The 22,923-nt window shown below is 43.2% G+C and overlaps 2 protein-coding genes, 1 long non-coding RNA gene and 2 other non-coding genes across 6 annotated transcripts; 1 reads left to right on the forward strand and 4 right to left on the reverse strand.

Moving 5' to 3' along the window:
- Positions 1 to 2,462: 2,462 nt before the first annotated feature.
- On the forward strand, positions 2,463 to 17,471 carry chtf18 (CTF18, chromosome transmission fidelity factor 18 homolog (S. cerevisiae)). Of its 2 annotated transcripts, XM_086295216.1 has the most exons (22): positions 2,463 to 2,687; positions 5,265 to 5,354; positions 5,433 to 5,583; positions 6,186 to 6,375; positions 6,502 to 6,594; positions 7,355 to 7,407; positions 8,136 to 8,277; positions 8,380 to 8,604; positions 8,692 to 8,789; positions 8,904 to 9,027; positions 9,111 to 9,247; positions 9,359 to 9,452; positions 9,531 to 9,629; positions 9,719 to 9,849; positions 10,405 to 10,519; positions 10,899 to 11,123; positions 11,250 to 11,399; positions 11,684 to 11,814; positions 13,244 to 13,388; positions 13,475 to 13,570; positions 14,688 to 14,757; positions 16,279 to 17,471. In XM_086295216.1, the coding sequence occupies exons 1-22, from the start codon at positions 2,600 to 2,602 to the stop codon at positions 16,398 to 16,400; spliced, it is 2,769 nt and encodes a 922-aa protein (XP_086151342.1). In that variant the 5' UTR covers positions 2,463 to 2,599; the 3' UTR covers positions 16,401 to 17,471. The 2 variants fall into 2 exon arrangements, with proteins under 2 accessions (XP_086151342.1, XP_086151343.1); XM_086295217.1 differs by lacking the exons at positions 13,244 to 13,388; positions 13,475 to 13,570; positions 14,688 to 14,757; positions 16,279 to 17,471 and adding an exon at positions 12,224 to 13,021.
- On the reverse strand, positions 16,489 to 19,280 carry gng13a (guanine nucleotide binding protein (G protein), gamma 13a). The gene is made up of 3 exons (XM_086295218.1): positions 18,902 to 19,280; positions 17,020 to 17,124; positions 16,489 to 16,909 (listed from the first exon to the last, which is right to left on the reverse strand). Exons 2-3 carry the CDS (start codon positions 17,115 to 17,117, stop codon positions 16,804 to 16,806), a joined length of 204 nt encoding a protein of 67 aa, XP_086151344.1. The 5' UTR covers positions 17,118 to 17,124; positions 18,902 to 19,280; the 3' UTR covers positions 16,489 to 16,803.
- A 574-nt stretch (positions 19,281 to 19,854) lies between these two features.
- On the reverse strand, positions 19,855 to 22,438 carry LOC147327539 (uncharacterized). The gene is made up of 5 exons (XR_015129855.1): positions 22,251 to 22,438; positions 20,687 to 20,824; positions 20,391 to 20,471; positions 20,145 to 20,184; positions 19,855 to 20,002 (listed from the first exon to the last, which is right to left on the reverse strand). It is a non-coding gene; the product is annotated as an uncharacterized LOC147327539 (long non-coding RNA).
- On the reverse strand, positions 20,265 to 20,353 carry LOC147327540 (small nucleolar RNA SNORD60). Its single transcript, XR_015130084.1, has one exon. It is a non-coding gene; the product is annotated as a small nucleolar RNA SNORD60 (small nucleolar RNA).
- Positions 20,549 to 20,637, reverse strand: LOC147327541 (small nucleolar RNA SNORD60). The gene has a single exon (XR_015130085.1). It is a non-coding gene; the product is annotated as a small nucleolar RNA SNORD60 (small nucleolar RNA).
- Positions 22,439 to 22,923: the final 485 nt, after the last annotated feature.

Below are 22,923 nucleotides of genomic sequence, written 5' to 3' on the forward strand. Positions count from 1 at the left end.
TGAGAATATGAACGTGTGAGAAAACCCTTAGGTAGACAACAAAGTGCTTGTACGAACCAGGAAAGTTGTATAAAGTGCTTTGATTGCTCAGGTAGACTTTTCAGGTAGAGTATAAATGCACTATATGGGGTGGCTGTGGCTACAATGTAGCTTACCATCACCAGTGTGTGAATGTGTGTGTGAATGGGTGGATGACTGGATATGTAAAGCGCTTTGGGGTCCTTAGGGACTAGTAAAGCGCTATATAAATACAGGCCATTTACCATTTACCATTTATATGAGAATCATTTGCCATTCATATCTGAACAGTAGCACATATTTTATAATCTTGCCTCTGTACACCACCACAGCGGATTTTAGATTAGTCGATCGAGATGTGCCTGAAGTTTAGGAATTACAGGTGTTTTTAATTCACAGTCCCCATTTTCAGAGGTTGAAACTTAATGGGACAATTGACTGAGAAACAGCTTAATGGCCAGGTGAAATCTGCTCTTTTGCTAATTCATGATACATTAAGTATATAGAAAGAGTTGATACAAAAAGCAGAACTTGCATTTGGTAGCTGTTTACTGGAATTCTTGATGTGAGGTCCAGAGAGACGTTGATGCAAGTGAAGCAGGCCATCGTTAGGTTTAAAATCCAAAATGAACCAAACGAAAAAGAGATGACAAAAACTTTACAAGTGACCAAATCAACTATTTGGTTCATTTTCAAAAAGAAGGAATGCAGCGGTCAGCTCTGCAGCACCAAGAACGCCCGAAAGACCACAGAAGACAACTAAATTATGATGAATGATGTGGAAAGACAAAGAGCGTGTGAAATAAAATAGATCTGGAGGTATGATAAGTGAAGGAAACAGTTTATGGTGAGACTTCATCCAAGAATGAAAAACAATCAAATTATCAGTCAAATTGTGTTAGTCTGTACATCTTTGATTAACTACATAAACTCTACTGAGGTGGTTTAGAGAAAATATGTTTAATTTTCAAAAATCATACGGACCTGACTGCAGTTTTTAAAAGCTCTATTTTTTCTCAAATACATGTATTTTTCAATTTTAGTGTTTATTTTTCTCTACCTTTCTTTCATCAGTCATCATCAGTTTGGATATTTCATCCGTATAAAGTATGAAGAGTTCTGACCTTTACTGTTTCACACACTTGTTTGTAGCTATGCTTTCTGACATGTTTGCTTTTGCTGGCCTCACAGTGAAAAAGCCTTTTCTCTGAGCACACCTGTACATTTTTCATCGGTGACAGCATGAAAGGATGGAGAAGTCCAAGAGTGGGTGTCAGGGAGAGTTTATCGGTCTTGCTTTTGTGCTCCCTGATGTGAAATTAACTCAGTGTCACACACAAGCCGCTGGCCGGTGTTTGTCCGCTATAAGGAGCAGATGGCGATGATGGAGACGGCCTGACGTCACGCACACCATCATCATTAATCTCTCTCTCACACAGAGCCACACAAAACCCCACTCTCACACTCGCAAAACACACAGCAACAGGTAACAGAAAGCCCACCAGTCACGTTTTAAGAAAATATCACTTAATTAAGTTTCCACTTGATGTAAATTTGTTTGCAGTTTGTTTCAAGCTTTTGGTGGTAAAAAGCAGCAAACTGAGAAAACGCATAGAAAAAATATATAAGAAGATATCAGAAGGTCTATTATTTGTAATATTCACACATGTGGATGTTATAACTTGTGTTTCATGAGTTTTAACAGTGCAGTGCATTGTTTACAGTGGAAATATGACCTTATAAAATTAAAAATAACTTATTAATATACAATATTACCATGTGCAACATCATATGTGGTATTGGTAAAAGCGATAAGAATAACTGGTGTGCATAGAGGTCTGTATGTGTGAATGGGTGGATGACTGGTTGTGTAAAGCGCTTTGGGGTCCTTAGGGACTAGTAAAGCGCTATATAAATACAGGCCATTTACCATTTACCATTAATAATATAGTAATGAATAAAGAAAATCTTCTCTAGGGCTGGGAGATAGACTTTGATGTCAACACTAGTGCATTTTATTGGAATACTTGCAAGTTTGACTGCATTTTAACTAAATATGTGCAGAGTTAGTTGATGTTAATTCAAGAGAAAACCTTCCAAATTAATCCAAATTAAAATGTCAAAGAAGCAACTTCAAAGGTATATGCGCAAAAAATATTATCTGAATCGGGCAGGAAATGAACACATCCGAGCTATGTCACTAAAGAGAAGTGACAGCGCCACCCTCTGGTCAAACAAGCAGAAACAAGGTTTATCTATTTGAAATTGAAACGATTCTGCTTTAAGGGAGACAGCTTGGCACACATTTAGTCGCACTGTTACAGGGAAATGTCGGCATTTTTTTCAGATATTCAGATCATTTAGCTAAGTAGTGTATGACGGGAAATAGGAAAGAACTGCGATAGCCAATCAGGAGTGAGGGCAACGGACTTACCCGGATGTAATACTTCATAACAAAAAATTTGCCGGGAACACGACTGTGCCAAAGCTACTGTCGAAGCTGAGAAAGAAGCTATCGGGGGAAATATATTTTTCCTGATTATTTAGCCGCCGTGTCTCGGGTTTTATCGGACCAGGCAAAATGGACGAATACGATGAACTGTTCGAGGTACACGACGACTTCGAGGAGCAGTTTGCCGACGAGCTGGAGGTGCTGGCTGAGATGGAGGGTGAGTCCAAAACACTCAAGTTACCAAAAGGGTAGCTAGCCTATGATTCAACTGTTAAATCGCCGAGCTACTTCTCGGAAACCGTCGTAGAAAAGTGGAGTTTTTGTTTAGGAGTAGACTTAATTTAGGGCTGCTTTGCTTTTGAACAGTGCGGCTCTTGAGGTGCGTTTAAATGGCTTTCAGGATCTTTGGGAAAGCTGTGTCAGTGAGTTCGGATCGAGCAAAACGCAACAAAAACAGACTCCGGGTAGAATAAAAAGAAATAGAAGTGCATACATTCAAGCTACAACATAATAGCACAAGATAAAGAAAAATAATAAATATAATGAAAATAGAGTTTGAGATATCTGTACAGGTGCAATAAAAAGTAGTTTGCAAATAAGACTTAGAGGCAGTGATTATACACTCACCCGTATATGTAGATATGTGAACGCACACATCTAGATATGTGTAGCTGTGACTTTATAAAAGTAAAAAATAGGTTATTAATATACAGTATATGTGTAGATATGTGAACACACACATCTAACCAGCTAGTCACGTCGTATCAATTGAATGCATTTAGGCATGTAAACACGGTCATGTATTCCAGAAACTGCTGATCTACTGGGGATTTCCTGCACAGCCATATTCAGGGTTTACAGAGAATGGCCCAAAAAGAGAAAATACCCAGTGGCAGTTTTCTCTGTGCCTTTTTGATGCCAGAGGTCAGAGGAGAAGGGGCCGACTGCTCTGAGCTGATAGGGAGATAAGTTGTTATTTGTATTATTGTTATTACAACAAGGTATGCAGAAGAGAATCTCTGCAGATCTGCATCAAACCTCGATGCAGATGTGCTACAGCAGACTTCACTTCTGTGAACTAATAACTAATAATAATAATTGTCCAAGCATTTCACTACATATCGTACTGTGTATGACTGTGTACGTGACAAATAAAAATTTGAATTTGAACTAATAACGGGAAAATGAGGCTGCACTTCACACGGGCTCATCATAACTGGAGAGTAGAAGACTGGAAAAATGTTCTCTGCTGTGACTTCAGTTGCTGTGTTCAAATTATAGGGCCAGACTTTACTCATAAACATAGACAAACATAGATCCATCCATGATTAAGGCTGGTGAATGTGAAATGTAGTGTGATATATTTTCTTGGCATACTTCTGAGTATAATTTAAACACCACAGAGAATCTTAGTGTTGTTGCTGACCATGTCCATCCCTTTATGACTATGGTATGCGCATCATCTGATGTCTGCTCCTGGCAAGATAACACAATTACCACAAAAGCACAGATGCTCTCAAACCGGTTTCTTGAACATGACAGCGAGTTCTCTGCATTCGAATGGCCTCTCTGCAATCCATTAGCTTGTGGTGGAACACAAGATTCTCATCATCGATCTACAGCTGACAAATCTGCAGCAACTGCGATGCTTTCATGTCAATATGGACCAAAATCTCTAAGGAATGTTTCCATCACTTTGTTGAAGCTATGCTATGAAAAACGAAGGAAAAAAGGGGCCTGAATGCTCTTTTTCTTATGCATTTTGGTCATTTCAGCCAGACCAGTGACTCCCCAGCACAGCCTTGGCCTTCCCAGTCAGCCTATTCAGTTTCTTGGTGTCACAGTTTCAGATGCTCCTACACCAGCAGATAACTGCAGAGGAAACCGGACTAGCAACACCAGATAAATCAAGTGAAGTTAACATTATCATCATCCAGCAAAACTAATTCAGACCCCTCTGACACCTCACTGATGGTGCTGTTCTGTTCAGGACTATACATCCAAGAAAATGCTGACTTTTGTCTCTGTTTGGTTTATTATTCCCTCAATGGGTGTGTGAACTCCATGATTATACATACTATGTGGTATTTGAATAAGACTTATAACTAAATTCTTTGTTTAGTCCTTTGTCTATTCTGATGAAACAGGCTCCACACATCAGAAGATGTATGTAATCTGCTCCATTATTATCCCTAATAATTCCCCATATTAATGAGAAGAGTTTAAAGTAATCATTTACCACACAGTGGTACAGTTGTTCGTGATTCTGACATCATTAATTCATACTTATTCATAGCTATATACAATACCTAACCCTTTGTCAAACTGTATTATTTGTATGTATTGTTACGTTTATAAACCAGAGTAGAATATAAAATAAATTCTGAAATGCGATAACACGAGAACTGGTTGACAAAGTCCAAAGACATGCAGTTTGGTTCATTTTAAATTGTACATGTGAGTGCTCTCTGTCTCCAACCCCCGTGACCCCATAAAGACGGACTGCTCAGCTGGCTGTTTGTGGCTATATAAACATGCTGGGAACAGGGAAGTTGCAGAGCGCCCTCTGAGGACAGACTTTGCAACTTCAGCACCTATAACATGGTTGAAGGGTGTTTCTACCACTTCTTCATCCTCTTCATTTGTCAGCTGATCAGCAAACAGCCATACTGGTCTGATAGCAAATCGGTCAGGCTCAGGAGGATGGTGGTGATAAAGTTAAGATAGATAAAGTTAGGGTTAAGTCTCCAGGAAGTAATTAATGTATGATTTTATGTGTGCTTTAACATCGTAGACGAAACTTGCAAGCCGGGGAAGCGCCACAGTCAGGGTCCAGGAGACGACATCTCGGATATAGAGCACCTGCTGGACAATCAGCCCATCAGTGAGTTCACCCTCGGGGTGCACCTGTATTTTTACACCTGTCTAATTTGCAGCTTTAATCTAAGCCTGCCTCTTCCAGCTCCAAAGGCAAAGCGACAGAAGCAGGACGTTGGTGTGGTCAAGCGACTGTTCAACGCAGCACAAGTTCAAGAGAGCAAAGTCCCTTCACTGAGTGATGACATCACACCGCCATCCTCTCCAGAGCACTATGAGCCCTCTCACGCCATCAGGTAGTTTTTTTTAAATGATTTGTTTAGCATCATTGAATTTGACCTGTTTTACTCAGAGACACCTTCAATGTGTTTTATTTATTTATGTTTTATTTTTACCTTGATTTTTACTTATTGAGCTCATTTGCTTTGTTATATTGTGGCGATTTTATTGAACTATTGTATTGAGATCAATAATAGACATGTATTATATTAACATTCATCTGCATCTCTTTCAATTGATACCGGAGCAAAAAGATGTTCCTAAAAATCCCAAACATTTCTAGCGGAAATACATTTTAATGCAGAAACTCACACACAAGTAAGATGCACTTAAAAACAATACATGACAGTCATTTGAAGCAAAGTGGCGAGTATTGCTGGGGGCACAGCGGCGCACAGGTGCCTGAGGAGCAGATGTAGCTGGTGCTGAATGCAGTCGTCTTTTTTCCATCATATTTAAGCAGTTTCTGTTTTTGTCCTTGATGGGATTGTTGTACGTGGAGATGGGCATAACAATAACCTGCACGATAAAATTGTTATTTTAAAATCATACTTGTACAAAAGCGTGATTTCAGCCTTTAATATAAATCTGAGACTTCTGAACATGTTTTGTGTTCCAGCTCTACCCCTGCTGTGCTGGATATCAGCGGCTTTGCTGAGATTCCACTGACTCCACAGCGACCTCCCACAGCGGCGCCGGCATCCCTGCGTGTGCTGAAGCGACCTCCTTTAGAGGGAGACTACATCAGTGTGACGGACTCGTCTGGGAATCGGGTCTACCTCCGACAGAAAGAGAACGCAGAGACAAAGGTTAAATGCCCCCCGGTTATTTATCCGTGAGGCTGAATTTCGCACAGGCAGCATGTGCAGCAGCTGCAGCTTCCAGAGTTTGGTTAATATTTCTATTTCTCTCTACATTTCCATGTGTCTCTTCAGACAGCAGACTCCAGAATAGTACCAAACTCCCAGGGTGGACTGGGGCTGCTGGCAGTGCCGATAGGACTGCTGAGAGAGCAAGAAGCAGACAGGGTGAGTGACTCATTACCTTCCCTGCACCCAGTGTTAAAAAATGCATCTACCAAGAATATTTTTTATCCACTAAAATTGTGTTCATTTAAAAAAAAAAAGTGGATTTATATTGAAATCTATTAATAGAATTAATATTGACCTCAAAGATGACCTTAGATGTGCTTAAAGTATAAACTTAAAAGCAAATTAAGAAATCTCATCATCACGCTACTTACAGAGACCACGAAGTCCCGACCCTAACTCTGATTGGCTAGTGTTCTGTGTTAATCTAATGGCTAAATGCTAATAAGAAGATGAAGAAACCCAAGAAATAATCTTCACATATTCAGTTGTCGCAGCATCAGCTTTCCTCAAAGCTCAAAGAAGCATGAATGAAGAACACAAAGCGCAGCTTCAGTGGACAGCTTTCATGCTTTTTAACGCTCTGCTTCACTTTGTCATCGTTAACTTTTTAATTCTGCACAACAGGGGCTAAGTTGAAGGACTGGGAGATATAGAAGAGTAGCTTACTTAGCAGTTTTTCTACATGTACAGCTCTCATAGCTACAGCACGTAGTAGAGGGACTTTTCATCTGCTCGTCTCGTTATGGAAGATCTAAGAATAAGAGCGTTTAGATTTCCAGTGTGACAAAAGCCTATAAATATAATTCATTTGAAAATGTGTGATATAATGTAGGCGCTGTAGCCCTTACATTAATAGCAGAACATACAATTATTGTAAAGTCACATCAATGTCTCGTGTTCCTTTGAAATCTTGCAGCGCCACCAACAGGTTGTGGAGGAATCGCAGCGTCTTACAGAGCTGTTAGCCAGGTAACTCACTTCCTGTTTCACTCACAGACATCAACACACTCATGTGGGGCTCAAAAGAGGACACAGACTGGGCTGGTTGTAAAATAACAAAAACAGAAAACATCAGCTGAGACTGATAAGATGGCGTGAGTGGTGGAGTGGTTAGCGGTGTCGCCTCACAGCAAGTTCTTGGTTTACATTCCACCTGATGTCCCTGAGTGGGTTTCCTCAGCCTTTCTCCCACAGTCCAAACACAAGCACGTTATGTAGTTTGTGATTCTATATGGGTCGTGTGATATGGGGTAGATGGAGTGGTTGAAGTGCACAGAATAAGTGCTGTGTGATCCATTCATCCATTATCTGCCGCTTATCCGGGGCACGGGAGTATCAGTCTCAGAGGGGAAAATTAGACCTCCCTCTCCCCAGCCACCTCTTCCAGCTCGCCTGGGGGGAAACCAAGAGACATCATTTCTCCAGCCTGTCCTGGCTCTGGCCCGAGGTCTTCCCTCAGTCTGATATACCCAAACCACATCAACAGGCTCCTTTTGATGCGGAGGAGTAACCACTCTGCTTTGACCTGTACAACTGAACTCCTCACCCCATCTCTAAGGGAGCATCAAGCCACCTGTTGGAAGAAGCTCATTTCCCTCTAATATCCACAATCTCATTCGTTTGAGACACATCAAGACTGAGTTTACATACACGAGCAGGAGTTTTAACTGCGTTTTTGTGTTTATGTCACATTCCAGCAGTGTAAACGACGCGTTAGTTGAGTCTGAAAACCCAGAAGATGAAGAAAACGAGGATCCAGAGGACACAGAGGGCCGAGCATCTCGGCTGTGGGTGGACAGATTTTCACCGCGTCACTACACAGAGCTGCTCAGCGACGATGTAAGTGATGTGCAGTGTTTCTGTGTGACTTTAAGGAGGAAGGCTTATTCTAAAGTCTTTGTGGAGGCGGCTTGTTGATGTGGCGCGTCTTGTGTCGTTCAGTTCACCAACCGCTGTCTGCTCAAGTGGCTGAAGCTGTGGGACACCGTAGTGTTTGGAAGAGAGAGGAAGTCCCGCCCTGCCCGATCCGACAGACAGGCTGCCAATCAGAACGCATTTAAACCCAATCAAGGAAATCAGAATCAAAATCGCTTCAAGAGCAAGATTGAGGTGACCGAGGAGCTGCTGGAGGCAGAACTGGACCAGTACAAACGACCCAAATTTAAGGTCTAAAAGCTGCACATCTGTCACATCTGTTTGCATTTGATTACCTGGCTTTTACACACGGTGTGATTTATTTTGGCCTCTCTCCAGGTGGCGTTGCTATCCGGTCCTCCAGGTTTGGGGAAGACCACCCTGGCTCATGTCATTGCAAAGCATGCTGGGTACAACGTGGTTGAAATCAATGCCAGGTTAGTCACAATAATAATAAGTGAGCAGATAGTGGCAGTAAGTCATGGAGATGGCAGGTTTACTGTCATCCTCCTCCTTCACAGCCTCACTTGGCGTTGTTGATGTTTGTGCAGTGACGATCGCAGCGCCGAGGTGTTCCAGAAACGCATCGACACAGCGACACAGATGAAGTCCGTTTTGGGAGCCAATGAGAGGCCGAACTGCCTCATTATCGATGAGATTGACGGAGCACCTGCGGTACACTCCTGCTTTAAATTGGTAAAGAGCAGCTAATTGACCGCAGCCGTTCTTAATGCCTTGCCCTTTGATGTGCTCCGCAGGCCGCCATCAACATACTGCTGGCAGTTCTGAACAGGAAAGACGGACACGGGGGTGAGGCTGGCGCGGAGACGGCGAAGAAGAAGAAGAAGAGGGAGTCCATCTTACTGCGACCAATCATCTGCATCTGTAACGACCTGTAAGAGAAACTGTGGCATTAACAGCAGAGTGGGAACTGTGAATACCTGTTATTTGTTTTTACTTTATTTTTACTTCTTTATCGTTTTAAAGTCATCTGTTTCTTTTTAAGTTATGTCCCAGCTCTCCGGCCTCTCAGGCAGCAGGCTTTCCTCCTGGCTTTCCCACAGACTCAGCCTTCCCGCCTGGCACAGAGACTGGCAGAGGTCAGCATAGTCACAGATGCACGCACACATCTCGACACGCGCTGCTGATCCTTGTTTAAACGAAATCGCTGTTTGCAGATCTCACTCCGCCAGGGGCTGAAGGCAGACACGGGCACCCTGATGTCACTGTGCGAGAAGACCGACAACGACATCCGGTCCTGCATCAACACGCTGCAGGTGGGTGCCGCGGCTGAGAAGGAAAGCCCGGCAGATGCACAGCCAGTGTGAAGAATTCGGTGTAAACATGTGTTTGTGCTTCTGTCCAGTTCCTTCATAGTCGTGGCGTCAAGCAGCTGGACAGCAAGACGATTCAGAGCATTTCTGTGGGGCAGAAGGACCAGAACAAAGGCTTGTTCCATCTATGGCAGGAAATCTTCCAGTTACCACGTACAAAACGGTACGGCGAGTTCCCCGAGACAGGCCAGCAGTCTGTCACATGGCTAACACAGAGAGAGAGATGACGATTCACACCTATGGGTGTGAAAATTATGCAAATATCACTAAGTAAATAGATAAACCTTGAAGATAATCATAGCGCATATGAACTGAGCTTAGTATTAAAATGTCTTTTAAAGTCTTCAGTTGAAGCAGGTGAAAGTCGTAGGAAGCCTTGAAACGAGTCACTGTGTCTTTTCTTTTCCCTCCCTGAGCCTGATTCTGCCAGAGGTTTCTTCCTGCTAAAAGGGAGTTTTTCCTTCCCACTCTTGCCAAGTGCTTACTCACAGGCGGTCATGTGATTGCAGGGTCTCTACCTTACAATATAAAGCACCTTGAGGTGGCTGGTGTTATATAAATAAAACTGAATTTCCTGAAAAACAAACGACCGCCAGACCATCGTAAACAGTCATAAGATAATGTTAAATCTTTGGCACAAATAAAAGGTACAGCAGGTGTTTGAGGTGTGTAGAGGACCATATGTTGCAAATTACTGATAAATATTCATTATTTTCAGGAAACGTGTCGGTGAGGGGTTTGAGGACGGACCGGGTTCGGGAAGTGGAGCTCACAGGTTCCAGCACATCTTGCATCTGGCTTCGTCTAGTGGAGAATATGAAAAGGTTTCTCAGGTAATACAGGAAACTCTATGGGACCTGCTCTGCTCATTTCAAATTGCTTGTTATCTTATATCGGGCCCTCACGCCGCTCCTCAGCTCATCGATTGTCTGAAACGAGCTTCTTTAACTCTTGCACCTTTAAACCGACTCTCTTCTGATTGGTTGCTTGTCATAAACAGAAGGTTTGAAAAGCAGGTGGGTGGGGCTTCTGAGTTTTTGGCTCACAGGGATTTCTTAACTCACGCTGACCTCAATGTTTGAAACTTTAACCGTGCTTAATATGAGCAGTACAGAAAAGCTGAGGAGGAGCACTGACTCATGTGGAAGTTTCCAGAATATAAAGTAGTTCATGGTTCACTGTGTAATGTTGCATTACATCTCTTTTCCTCAGGGTCTGTATGATAATTATCTGTCCATGCGTGTGAGGGACCCAAACCTCCAGAGCGCGTGCGAGGCGCTGGATTGGCTGGCCTTCTCAGACAAGCTGAGCCACGTGATTCTGCACGGGCAGAACTTCTCTCTGATGAAATACCTGCCCTTCCTTTCCATCACATTTCACTTCCTGTTTGCCCACACGAACGTGCCCCGCATCAGCTATCCCCACAGCCAGCACGAGGTACGACTCTCCTACACACACCTGTGCAGCAGTGCGAAGGAAAAGTGATAAAAGGAGAAGAAGACGTTTTTGTTTGGGTTTTTTTAAGGCATCATTGCTGATCAGTCACTATTGTGTCCCGTCCAGGCCTCCTCCCGGCTCCTCAGCTGCAAGAACGCTCTGTCCACCATGTTGGCCGACACCCCAGCAAGCATCAGAGCGAGGATCAGTCAGCTCAGCCTGACCCTCGATATCCTCACCTTGCTTCTCGACATCATCTGTCCCAAACTACGGCCCGTATGTAAAAGCTTACATTGTAACCTTGGTACATGCCTGTATGTTCAGCCCAAACTCCAAAACTGTGCAAAATGTGCAGAATGCAATGATGATGATGCCTTTTTTTAAAACAAATCTATGGTTTTATGGTGCAGATCTTATAAACCTAAATTTTGCACATCAAACATTAAATTTGACAAAAAGCATTGTAAATGTAGGACCTGAAATGCCAGGTTTTAGCCTCTGTGTCTGCTTAGATAGATGTGGGTGGGTCATGATATCAAAGTTTCTTATTCTTCTTTCAGGTGAATCCACAGCTGTTCAGCAGCAGAGAGAAGGAGCAGATGCGTGAGCTGATCGACACCATGCTGGCATACAATCTCTCTTACAGGCAGGACCGCACTCCAGAGGGGCAGTACACCTACGTGCTGGAGCCGTGAGTACACGCACACGTACGCACACTTGGCTGGACTCCACTGTACACTGGACTCATGCAGAGCTGATGTGTGTTTGAGGGGTGTTGAAGGTCACTGCTCTTGTCCACACTGTGGTTCTCTGCATGGAGGCTTAAGAGATTAATCCCCTTAACACCTGGTGGGCGTGTGTGTGTGTGTGATGGTCGTGGTTGAAGCAGGGTAGCAAGCAGTAAAGCCTCACCGTTGGATGCAGGTGAATGGAGGAGAGGATGGAAGGAGGGGTGGGTTTAAGTTAGATAGGTTAGTAGGCAGTAAGTGACGAGGTGGCCTTTTGAAAGGTCGAGGAATGAAAGGATAAAAGAAGAAAAAGAGCATTTTTAACTTGAGAGACTTTTACTTAATGTTCACCCTCATTTTTGTGATTCTGAGGATGCCGGCGCCTGCTGCAGTTAGAATGGGATAACCAGCTTGTTACCTCAGCCATGCCGGCCCGTGTGGAGGAGCAGCGGGACGCCCAGGACGGCTCCTTTCTACAGGCTCGCTGTGACGAAGTGCTGGTCACCAGCGACTGGGGCCTGCCTCTAGTGCTGGCTCTGCTGCTGCTGCTGCTGATCTACACCTTTCTGTACCTGCCCTCTCAAGCGCACCACAACTCCACTCTCTGATATCTCACGCATAAAAGGCACAGAGTGCAGCCGTGGATCTAAACATTTAACATCACAAACAGCAGATGCGCTCAGGCAGGACAAGATTATTTGATTGGACTGCTCTCTTTTTGGCCGCAGTTGGTGATTGGTCATGTCGGACGCTGTGAGCAGGAGGAGATGTGCAGGGAAGAAGAGTGGGAAAGATGAGGAGAGGTCATTTAAAATAAACCCTAGAACTGATGTCTGCTTTCATGCAGAAGACTGTGTGTCCTTATAAATCCCTAATATGTCCTAATACGGTTAAAAATGAATTTAAAAGTAACCTGCGGCTAGATTTTAGTAATATGAAGTTTAACCAGTGTTGTTCATTTTTATTGTTTGTTACAGAACTGCTGTTGAATTGTGTGGATTCAGATGTTAAAGATGATATCTGCACATGTAGATGCTAATGATAACACGGTTGACATAACGCTATTCCACAATAAATAGCCGACTGAACCGTGTGACTGCTTTTATTGTATTTATTGGTCCACAGGGCTGTGAGTGAGAGTGTGTGTGTGTGTGGATTGAGTTGGAGATCAGCAGTAAGAGGATTAAAGTTTTAGAGAATGAGAGATTCTGGGTTTTATTCTGGGGGGGGGGAACCAAAACAACAACCACGGCACCAGAAGTGGAAGCTCTTTGTTATTGTTCGTCATCTAACAGGGTTCAGCCGAGTGTCAGTTGCATCACAAGTGCATTTGTGTTTACTGCGTGTAAACAACGAGCGTCTCGTTTGTTTGTGTTTACTGCGGGTTTCCAGGCGCGTCGAGGAGGTGGTGAGGTTTCCAGGCCTGCCTCCGCGCCGCCAGCTGACGTACCAGGCCAAACAAACCATCAGCAGAGAGATGGAGCAGGAGAAGATGAGGAGGGCCGAGCAACTGATGCTGCTGCGAAACCCAGCACCGGTGAGACTCGGGCACGCGTAGCACCTGGCCCCGCGCGTGCTAATTAACGTGACGTGTTTGTAATGCGCCGTGTCTGTGTGACGTAGAAAGCGGAGGACAAAAAGAGCGCCGGTCCTAAAGCAAGCAGGAACCACCAGCAGAGGCTGGAGAACATCGTCAAGCAGACCACAGTGGAGAGCAGGGTGAGGCGCACAAACACTTTGACACGCTGTTAGCTGCTGGAAAATCACTGCTGCTCTGGACCAACACTGCCTGATAATATGGTCTGATTTGTAGTTGTTATTTTTGGCCTGAACACAGAAAAAACACTTATTTTTTTCTTTTATTTAAATAATTTATTTGTTATTTTTTTAACTTGAAAGTGCCCCCTCTTAACCTTTGATACAGTTCATGGGGGTGGGAGTGTATACCAGCTGACACCGGGGGGGGGGGGGAGGAGAAGCACTACCGTAGGAGAAAGCTTTATAAACCACATACAGGCTTCGTTTATTTGTTCAAAACTGATCTTAAATTTTCTCTAATTTCTGATTGGTCCACATTAGCTGCACAACATGTTTGCCTTTTGTTTTGGTGATGTTGTCATAAAAAAAAATCTGAAATAATCCACTGGGATTATTCTTTAATTCTTTAAGATTATCATTTGGCACACTTTCATGGTGAAACGTTGTCTATTAGGAAGAACAACGTATTTCTGGCTGAAACCAAACACAATATATTGGCACAAATACCTCACACCAGCTGTTAAGCACGGTGGTGGAGGGGTGATGGTTTGAGGCGGTTTTACAACCACAGGAAATGGTCACCTTGTAGTCACTGAGTCATGCAAACTCCTCTGAATGCCTTCAACCTCAATATTGCTGCTAAAGTTACTGAGTCATGAGGTGTGCTTAGTTTTTCGCAGCACTGCACAAAAGAAAAAAACCACAGAGCTCAAGTTTCCACTGCCGGTAACATGTTTACTGTTATAGACTCTACTGTATGTTCAGGGTGTGGTCACTGTGCTCCTCACACATGTGGGTGTTAGTTGGTGCCTGCTGGTGGAGCCAGAGTGGAGCAGCCTGTCTGCACTGAGCCTAGATGAGTTATAATAGTTCCCTCTAGAGGGCAGGAATGAGGCTAATAAGAAGCCACTGGGTCACAGTCCCCGATGGAGACAACTGGGAAATTAGGCTAATGAGAGAGAGAGTGTGTGTGTGATTGTTCACTGATATTGACCTCGTTATTGAGGACAAAGCGTTTGAAACTTCCTGTTTAACTTCATCCTTCTCATCACTTTGTTGTTGTGTTTGCGTCCTGCAGCCTGAGGTGGATTTCTTTGGTCGAGCTGTTGCCCCTAAACCCCAGAGACCACAGCCGTCATCAGACACAGGTACCTGACTTCATTTATCTCAAATGTGGAAAACACAGGCTGCTCTGATTTTTTTTTAATACTTAATGCCTCGAAGCACATCAGGTCCACACGCACCAGAGGTAACAACTAATGTGTGTTATGTAACTTTGGTAATTAAGCGTTTTTGTTGCAGTCTGCAGGCAGAGCTGCTGGACTGCCAGTACTGTTACCACTTGCATTTATTATCAGATCTCTGTTAGCCAAACAAACTACTTTGCACAGCGCGATCCTTATATTTATGCATCAGCCAATAGAACAAACATACTTAATATTTATTTCCTAAAATGTACATTAATAATAGTGTCCAGCATTCCTCAAAATCAGTTTACTACATTTTCCTGAGATGTAGCAGTTGTAGCCCTTGGATGCTAATAAAACTCTTCAAGGTCATTTCTGAGCCTGCTGGTGCTTTTGAGTCAGTGGAGGCAACTGTGACTGCTGTTTTAATACATTAAATCTCCACCCCTCCTGCAGTTCTGGAAAAGTGCATCATCGTTAGCTCAGGACCCGTAACATGTCTCTGTGCATGTCTTATTTACCGTATGACCAAAAAGTCCCATTAAAAGCACTAACCCTCCTGAAACCACACCATCAGGGGCATTGATGAGCAGTGTAATCAGGGTGGAAACGCAGACCTGTGGTCATTTGTAGGTCAAAGCAGGATTTATTTACTAAAACAGGCACAGCTCCACATCCTCTGTAATGCTTCCCAGACTTTTATTTGGATTGGATCGGTTTGTGGAGAGGACTGAGAAGCACTAATTTGGATCTGGTGGCGTCAACGGTATGCATCAGTACTTTAGATGGGTGCATAGTTGAATTATGCAATAATGTGACAACAGTGTGAGAGTGAAAGGATGCTATGGATTAAATGATTATCAGTCTGCAGCTTTCATCGTCTTTACAGAGCTTTATGTTGAGCCACAGATACACAGATATTTACGCCGATGGATCAGATTTTTATTGTACTTGCGGCTTCAGCCTCACTGCTCTCATAGTGTCGTTTTTACACTACAGCAGGCGGCTGTTTTCACTGGAAGACACCACTGTTAGCAAGTAGTTAGCATTTAGCTCCTCAGGAGAAGGAGACCAAAAGTAGAGCTAACAGAACAAGTTAAAAATAAACTGTAAATAAACAGTGTTGCTGCCTAACTGCAAATTTTCCACTGGAAGTTGAAGGCTGATGATGTTCATAACTTATTTCCACCTCCTCAAGTCCTCCATCCAAAAAAAAAAAGAATTCACCCTTAGTGTGAAACTGGAGCTAAACTAGTTACACAGATCAGCATCGGCTCTGTTGTGGGATTTATTGATGTAAAAGTCATTGGTTTGAGCTGAAATGACAGAAAACTCTTTGGTTTAAGAAACTTGGACTGGAAAATTTATATTAATTGAAGTATGAACTTTTTAATTCATTGTGAAAAAAGCCACCAGCTTAATCAAATATGAAAATACTTGGACCCGAATGAGTGCACTCAAAGCCTGTTTGTGTCTCCGCAGGTGAGAAGAGAGCAGATCTATCTATGGGGACAGCAGTGGGCAACAGTGACGTGTGGTTCCGGTTTAATGAGGGCATGTCCAACGCTGTCAGACGAAATGTTTACATCAGAGATCTGCTGTAGCGCACACACACGCGCACACACACGCTACTGTCTCATTCTCAGCTGCACTTGTTGTTGTATCATATGAAAGAATCTTAATCAATGCGTGTTAAATTCAAAACAGTCTTTATTTGGATTGACAGTGTAAAGAGCCAATAAAAAGGTGCTGTTCATCAAAACAAACCTCTAGAAAGCTACTCGGTGCTGCACACTCACACATACACTCGTCTCCACAGAAAGCATTCAGAGAAAAGCGGTGATAGCACTGATCGTGTGTGTGAGCGAGCATGTGAGTTAGTGCAGTGCGTCATCCTTCAGTTTGTATGCATCCGTGATTGTGTGTGTGTGTGTGCGTGTGCGTGCGTGCGTGCGTGCGTATATATTTATATATATGAGTGTGTATGTGTGTGTGTGTGTGTGACCGCTAGAGAATCACACACTTGCCCTTCTCCACCCAGGGATTGGCTCTCATGAGCTCCGGATTCAAAAATGGATCTTCACAAACACATCCCTCGATCCATTTCACCAGCCTACAAAAAAAGATAAAAGAAAGAGAGAGTCGTACGGTCAGCAACGGGTCACACGCTGTACTGAACAGAGAGGGAACGAGTGTGTGTGTGTGTGCAGCAGGTGGACTCACTCAGTGACAGTGATGGAAGATTTCTCTCTGTTGACTGCCAGCTGATACTGAAGGCTTTCCACTTCGCGCTTCATCTGTGGGATGTCCCACTCCTCCATGATGCTACTGTTGTGTATACACACAAACACACACACGCAGATCAGAGACTGAAAGAGCACAGCTCTACTACACAGATGATTAAAGCTTGTTTTTGTTTTGCAACTGCGCCAATTTTAGAGTGCTAAAAGAAGTAAAAGCAGCCGACTGATCCTGCTCCAGCTCCTTTTTGAAGCGGGAGTATTTTTGTTGTCGCTTCATCACACCTCGCGTAACTTCTGCTCTGAGTCATAATTCACTGCGTGGATAAGCTCTGCACAGAGAACCAGTGTTGTGTTATTTTCTAATTTTTCAAAATAAAACTCACGTTTAAAAAAAACTAATAAACACAACTTTTTGCAAACATTACTCTAACAGGTGTAAATTGCGCTCGTGTTGTGGACTATTTTCAGCTGTGGATGAATACGATTTTACTGGCTGTTGACCTCTGACTCCAGAAGGATGGTTTGTGTGGGATTAGGCATACAGCAGTGTCCATGTACATAATGGAGAAGCAGGTTTCAGAGAGACTGCCAGTAAAATGATCAGAAGTAAAATAAGTAAAAGGGCTTGACTTAATGAGGTGGGAGGAGTGATCCAAATATTGATAGTATCGATACCAACACTGATACTGGCATCAGATTGATACTGCCGCAACAGGATTTGATATTTTGTTTCTATTCTCTCTTTTTAAAAAAAAGAAAATATATGCTTCAAACATGCGCTATGAAAAATGTCTCAACCTTTGTGTTGACTGTCGCATCTATTTTATTTATAGCCTAGAGCAAATTTCAGCACGTTTACATTCCAGGTCTTCAAAATACATAAAAAGCTTAAAGTTGTGTTATTGTTGTGTTAACGCGTTATTGTGGAAAGTTCAAAATCAGTGATTTGGTGATCATTAAAACGTGTGGAGAATTTGGCAAATCTGATTCAACTCTTACATTATGCCACACTGCTCTGCCCTACACGAGCTGCCTTTATTGGTTAAAAGTATCGGTAATGGTATCGGCAATACTGGCCCTGTATTTACTTGGTATTGGATCGTACCAAAATTTGCAGTATGGGACAGCGCTAGTGGGAAAATATGACGCCACATTAAAATTGTGCTTTCCTCATTTTGTTAGGTTTATCCATTGTATTTGAATCCTGTTGACATGTAAAATGTTTATACTAGAGCAAGAATAAACTGATTCGTTTAGTGGAGACGGAAAGCACAAAGAAAAACAGTCACAGAGCGAATTTCTTAAAAGAAGAGCAGGTCATGAACTGTTTTCCATTTTTCTCTCTCTTGTTCCCAGAAAAAGGATCGAGTTACACCATTTAAATGTAAATAATCAGGGTAAAACGCGTTTTGTCTCTTTCTTAAGACACCTCAGGATATTTTAATATATTTAATGTTAGAAAACAGGTCTCGTGTTCTTATCTTATTTGTGCCCTGCCCCACCCTGCCCCAGGCCACATTACAGCAGCAAGACACAGCCAGAGAGTTCAATCATGGATCGGTTAAGCCCTCTCTACTGGAAGCTGTCTCCCTCCTCCTGCTCTTCATCTTTTTAATGGATCTAAGTAGGTCGGCTGCCGGTGCCGGTTTCCACCACCAGCATCCATCCTGCTGCGCTTCTCCACCAGCCAACCGGTCCATGAAAAGGCCTTCATCATTTAATTACAGGCAATGCTACAGCCCCATCACGGTCTTCCTCCCATTTTACAGCAGCTTCTGTCCTCCCTCTCATAAAGGAAGGACATAAATGTACCTCGTCGTGAACGTGTGGTGACAGCGAGTGAATGACAAAGCCGCTCTTACCGTCAGGCCTACCGGGGAGAGGACCGCTGTTCGAGTGTGTGCGCTGCCGGGTGCAGACCGGGATTCAGCGGCGGCGAGGACCGTTCAGGGCCGGGAGTCGGTGGCGTTTCACCGGTAGATGAGTACGGAGTCGGTGGGGGGAGGAGGCTGTGTGAGTATATGCGTGTGTGTGTGTCGGCTCTCCGCGGCGTAAAGGCACTCCTCTGCGCTCCTCCCCGGTAAAGCTGGATGCTTGCGGGGGCGGAGAGAAAAAAAAGCACCAGCGCCTGCTTTGACAGTCAAACGAGAGCCGGAGCAGACGCACCTGTATGGAAATCCGAGCACGCAATGAGCCTCAGCGCAGGCAGGGAAAACGCAAATGAGTCGCTCCGAAGGGAAAACACGCAGGGAGGTCATTTTCTATTCATGTGACCGGAGGCTATGCCTGTTTCTCCTCCGAGGCCCCCACAGAAAGTACCAGAACAGTACTGATTTTTTTTCTTTACTCAGCTCTGGTACAGACCATCAAAAACACCTGACCTGTAATCTAAACACGTTTTCCTTCTCTCTAATGCTGCCATTGTTTTGACCACTAAACTTATTTTAACCTTCATCATGCGGATGGGTGCTTCATCTTTTCCCAGGACACTTTGACATCTGCATGGATTGAACAGCAGATTCTTAATTAGTCACCCTGCTGTACCTCCCAGTGCACAGCTGTGCTTTTAAATATCCAAAGACTGTCTAGTTAGTATGACTAGACTGCAGCTGTACCCACTTTGTTCTTTACTCTTAAGGTGGTGCACCTGTGGTATCAGTTTCTAAATCCTGCACCACCTAATAAAGTTTCATCTTATCTCATTCTCGAATTCACAAACTCATGGTGGATGAATTTGGCCTAAATCTTCATTTTTGGCTTTAATCAGGCATCAGAATTTCAATAGAATGACACCACCACAGAGACCATTCAGAAAACGAGAGTTTAACTTTTATTTGGCAAATTTGAAAAAGTATTTTTAAATAACTGCATAAAACAACATCCTCCTGTCCCATAAAATCATCTTTGCTGGGTTTGTCCTGTGAGCAGCTTCCCCATCTGGTGACGACATCTGAATACCACACCTGAAAGACACAAATACACATTCATGTGAGTGACAGAAGGAGAAAAGCAAAACAAGCCATGAGCTGGAAGTTCACATACACGAGGTGTTGAGTTTTTCTCGTCACTGGCTCTCCCACATGCATCGCATATAAACAGACTTACCGTAAAGAAACTAGATCACCATCTGCCATCCTGAGTCGGGCTGTAAACAAAAGGAGCAGCTCAGTTATTATTCACATAAAGACATTCGTAGCATCACATTGTATTACAGGATTACTCCAGAAGCCTCAGAGAAAAGCTGGAATCAGGAGCTGAAGCTCAGCTCTCATAGTAGGTGTCAGAAAAGTTTATTTAGTTTGTCGTCACAGGCTGAAAATGTTCGAGTACCAGCATCTTATACAGACTCACCTGATCTCAGACCAGCATGAAAGCCCATTTCTCAGGACCATGTGGCAAAATACAGCCTACTTCCAGTCACCTTCCTCTCACCTGGAAAACACAGTAGTTGTTTTTAAAGATGAAGGCAACGTGACAATTCATCATAAAAACATTTATCATAAATAACTGAGCCTCGGAGAAAAGCTGGAATCAGGAGCTGGAGTTCAGCTCTCATAGTAGGTGTCAGAAAAGTTTATTTAGTTTGTCGTCACAGGCTGGAACCGGTTCGTTTGTTAAGAGAAGAAGAAAGAAGAAAAAAGGCTCACCGGCTGTTTTCTTCTTGCTCTGCTTTCATCTCCAGGTGATCACATTGTTCTCCGACTGCATTCAGCCAGCCTTCAGTCTGCTAAACAGCCCTGTGCATTCTCCAGCCTCTGCACTGTCATCCAATCCCACCGTGAAGGCTGAAAAACAAGACACAAACACAATGATCTTAATCATGAGCAGAAGGCACTTCATGCGCTTTGGAAATTGATTACTGGAGCCTCAAATGACTTGCAAATCTTGCTTTGTTGTAGTAAAACAGGCTGAAAGGCACATTTGTAAAGGTCGCACGGCAGAAGGAGCTTTTTATTTTAACAGAGACAAATCCAAACGCCCCCCCAAAACCCTTCAACCAACCGCTACGAGTGTGTACAACCGAGACGATGTGTGTAGTAATTCAGAAACTGCGTCATGAGTTTGTCCAGCAGTGTTGCTCAGACTTTGAGGGTACTCACTGTCTGCAACATGTAGCATAAACTGTATATAAAAGGACACAGTCAGTGACACTTTGACTTTATGACACCTCAAGCAAAAGATTTCTGGCATTACCATTATTATTAATAATAATAAATTTTTAAACCAGACACTCCCAAATTTCCCCTTGTGGGACAATTAAAGGATTATTCTTATTCTTTGTAAATAGCACATCTGACTGTGAGACTCACAGGCCCATTATACTCGCCCTCATTTGCTAAAGTGTCGTCACATGCCACACTTTGGCATTGTGTCAGCTGGTTGGCACATCTCAATTTTTTTTAAGCCTCACATGAGAGCTACCGCCACTGTGTTGAAAATATGAGTATGATCGTGTCACTGTTAATAATGAAATAAAACCCTTCTCTGCTTCCAGTGTTGATGTCTACACCCACGGTGTAGCAGTGGCAACATTGCAGTGTGTACTCATACCCTTGGTGTTGGTGTAAATGCTACAGAGCTGTGGCGACATCACCATTTGAGCACCACATAACCAATGCAGCAAGCATAAAGGGGCCCAAGCAGGTCCACTGTAAAGCATATCCTGCTTCATCAGGTTTATTAGCAATGAAACAAATTCTTCAGGAAAATGTTTGCTTCTTTCCTCTGACCTCAGTAATGTCATTTTTGCATAGATGTCTAGAAAGCTGTTTACCCCCTGCTGACAATTAGGCAAAAGTGCAGCTCTAAGGCATTTAATAACGTTCAGGCGCCAATGTTATGTCCATCTTTTATATACAGTCTATGACATGTATCAGGCTAAACACACAGCTGAGCATTCATACACAGAAAGAATGCATTAATTAAATGTGTAATGAGTGAATCAGGGAATCTTTTACTTTGCGCAGAATTGCTTAAAATATTTGTTGCGGAATTGAACAACAACTGGTTCCACAAAGACGTGAAAACCGTGACCCTTAAAGTAATTTTGAAGAATAGCTAAATGGATCCGTCATTTAACTAAAGTGTTGCTTAATCCAGTGAATGCACTTTAAAAATCGGAGCACAAGTTCTACTTTATCGCCACATGGTTGCACGTGCTTGCGATGTAAGTCGCTGTACACTTCCTCCACGTGCAGACCCAGTACTCACCTCGTTCACTCTTAACCGCCGTCCTTTGAAGTATTTAGCGAAGCAGACCAGATCGTTTCGGCCTTTTTTGCTTCCATGTTGTGTGTTTATAGTATATAGTCTTCAAAGGTCCATCGTCTGCTCGGGCTGAGAAGGAAAAGACCTGCATGCCCGCCTGAAGTCCCTCACATACCCTCTCAGGGTTAAAGCCCCTCCCCCGTGTCCTATCATTTCCGGGCTAACTGTTAGCTGCAGAGCTAGCTTAATTGTTTCTGCTGGGGGGGGGGGGTCGTTTTTTTTTGTCCCTGTTTTTGTTTACTGGGTCTTCATTGATATGCGGGCATGAGAACAACGAGCTATTGTAAACTGTAATTAGAAACAAAGTTAACGCTGTCGGCATATTTCAGATGCGCAAGGTCCAAGGCATCATGGGACTTGTAGTTCATCGTGGTCAATGAACCCTTTCAAGCCTGAACCATTATAACTGCCATAAAATCCTTTTCTGACTTTCTTTCTTTTTTTTTAAATTGAGTGTTTATTGAAACTTCTGACTTTTTACAATCATTTGCTACATCTGGCATTTTTCTTTTTTTGGTAATTTATTAGGAATTTCAGGCAGGAAATTAAGAAAATTCAAGTATCACTAGTTAATAGTTTGTAAAAAAAAAAATATCTCTCTCTCTCTATATATATA

The sequence above is a fragment of the Aulonocara sp. 'chitande type north' Nkhata Bay genome, linkage group LG6 (genome assembly GCF_057382095.1).
Source record: "Aulonocara sp. 'chitande type north' Nkhata Bay isolate Kocher_YH1m ecotype deep benthic linkage group LG6, A_spYH_male_GT1.1, whole genome shotgun sequence".
NCBI lineage: Eukaryota > Metazoa > Chordata > Actinopteri > Cichliformes > Cichlidae > Aulonocara > Aulonocara sp. 'chitande type north' Nkhata Bay.

What these genes read in the sequence shown, in the direction of transcription:
- chtf18 (XM_086295216.1), top strand. Translation starts at nt 2,600, where the DNA reads ATGGACGAATACGATGAACTGTTCGAGGTACACGACGACTTCGAGGAG. An exon ending in GAGAGCAAGAAGCAGACAGG is followed by an intron (nt 6,595 to 7,354) that starts GTGAGTGACTCA and finishes GAAATCTTGCAG; the next exon opens with CGCCACCAACAGGTTGTGGA. An exon ending in TGCTGCGAAACCCAGCACCG is followed by an intron (nt 13,389 to 13,474) that starts GTGAGACTCGGG and finishes TGTGTGACGTAG; the next exon opens with AAAGCGGAGGACAAAAAGAG.
- gng13a (XM_086295218.1), bottom strand. Translation starts at nt 17,117, where the DNA reads ATGGAGGAGTGGGACATCCCACAGATGAAGCGCGAAGTGGAAAGCCTT. An exon ending in TCTTCCATCACTGTCACTGA is followed by an intron (nt 16,910 to 17,019) that starts GTGAGTCCACCT and finishes CTTTTTTTGTAG; the next exon opens with GCTGGTGAAATGGATCGAGG.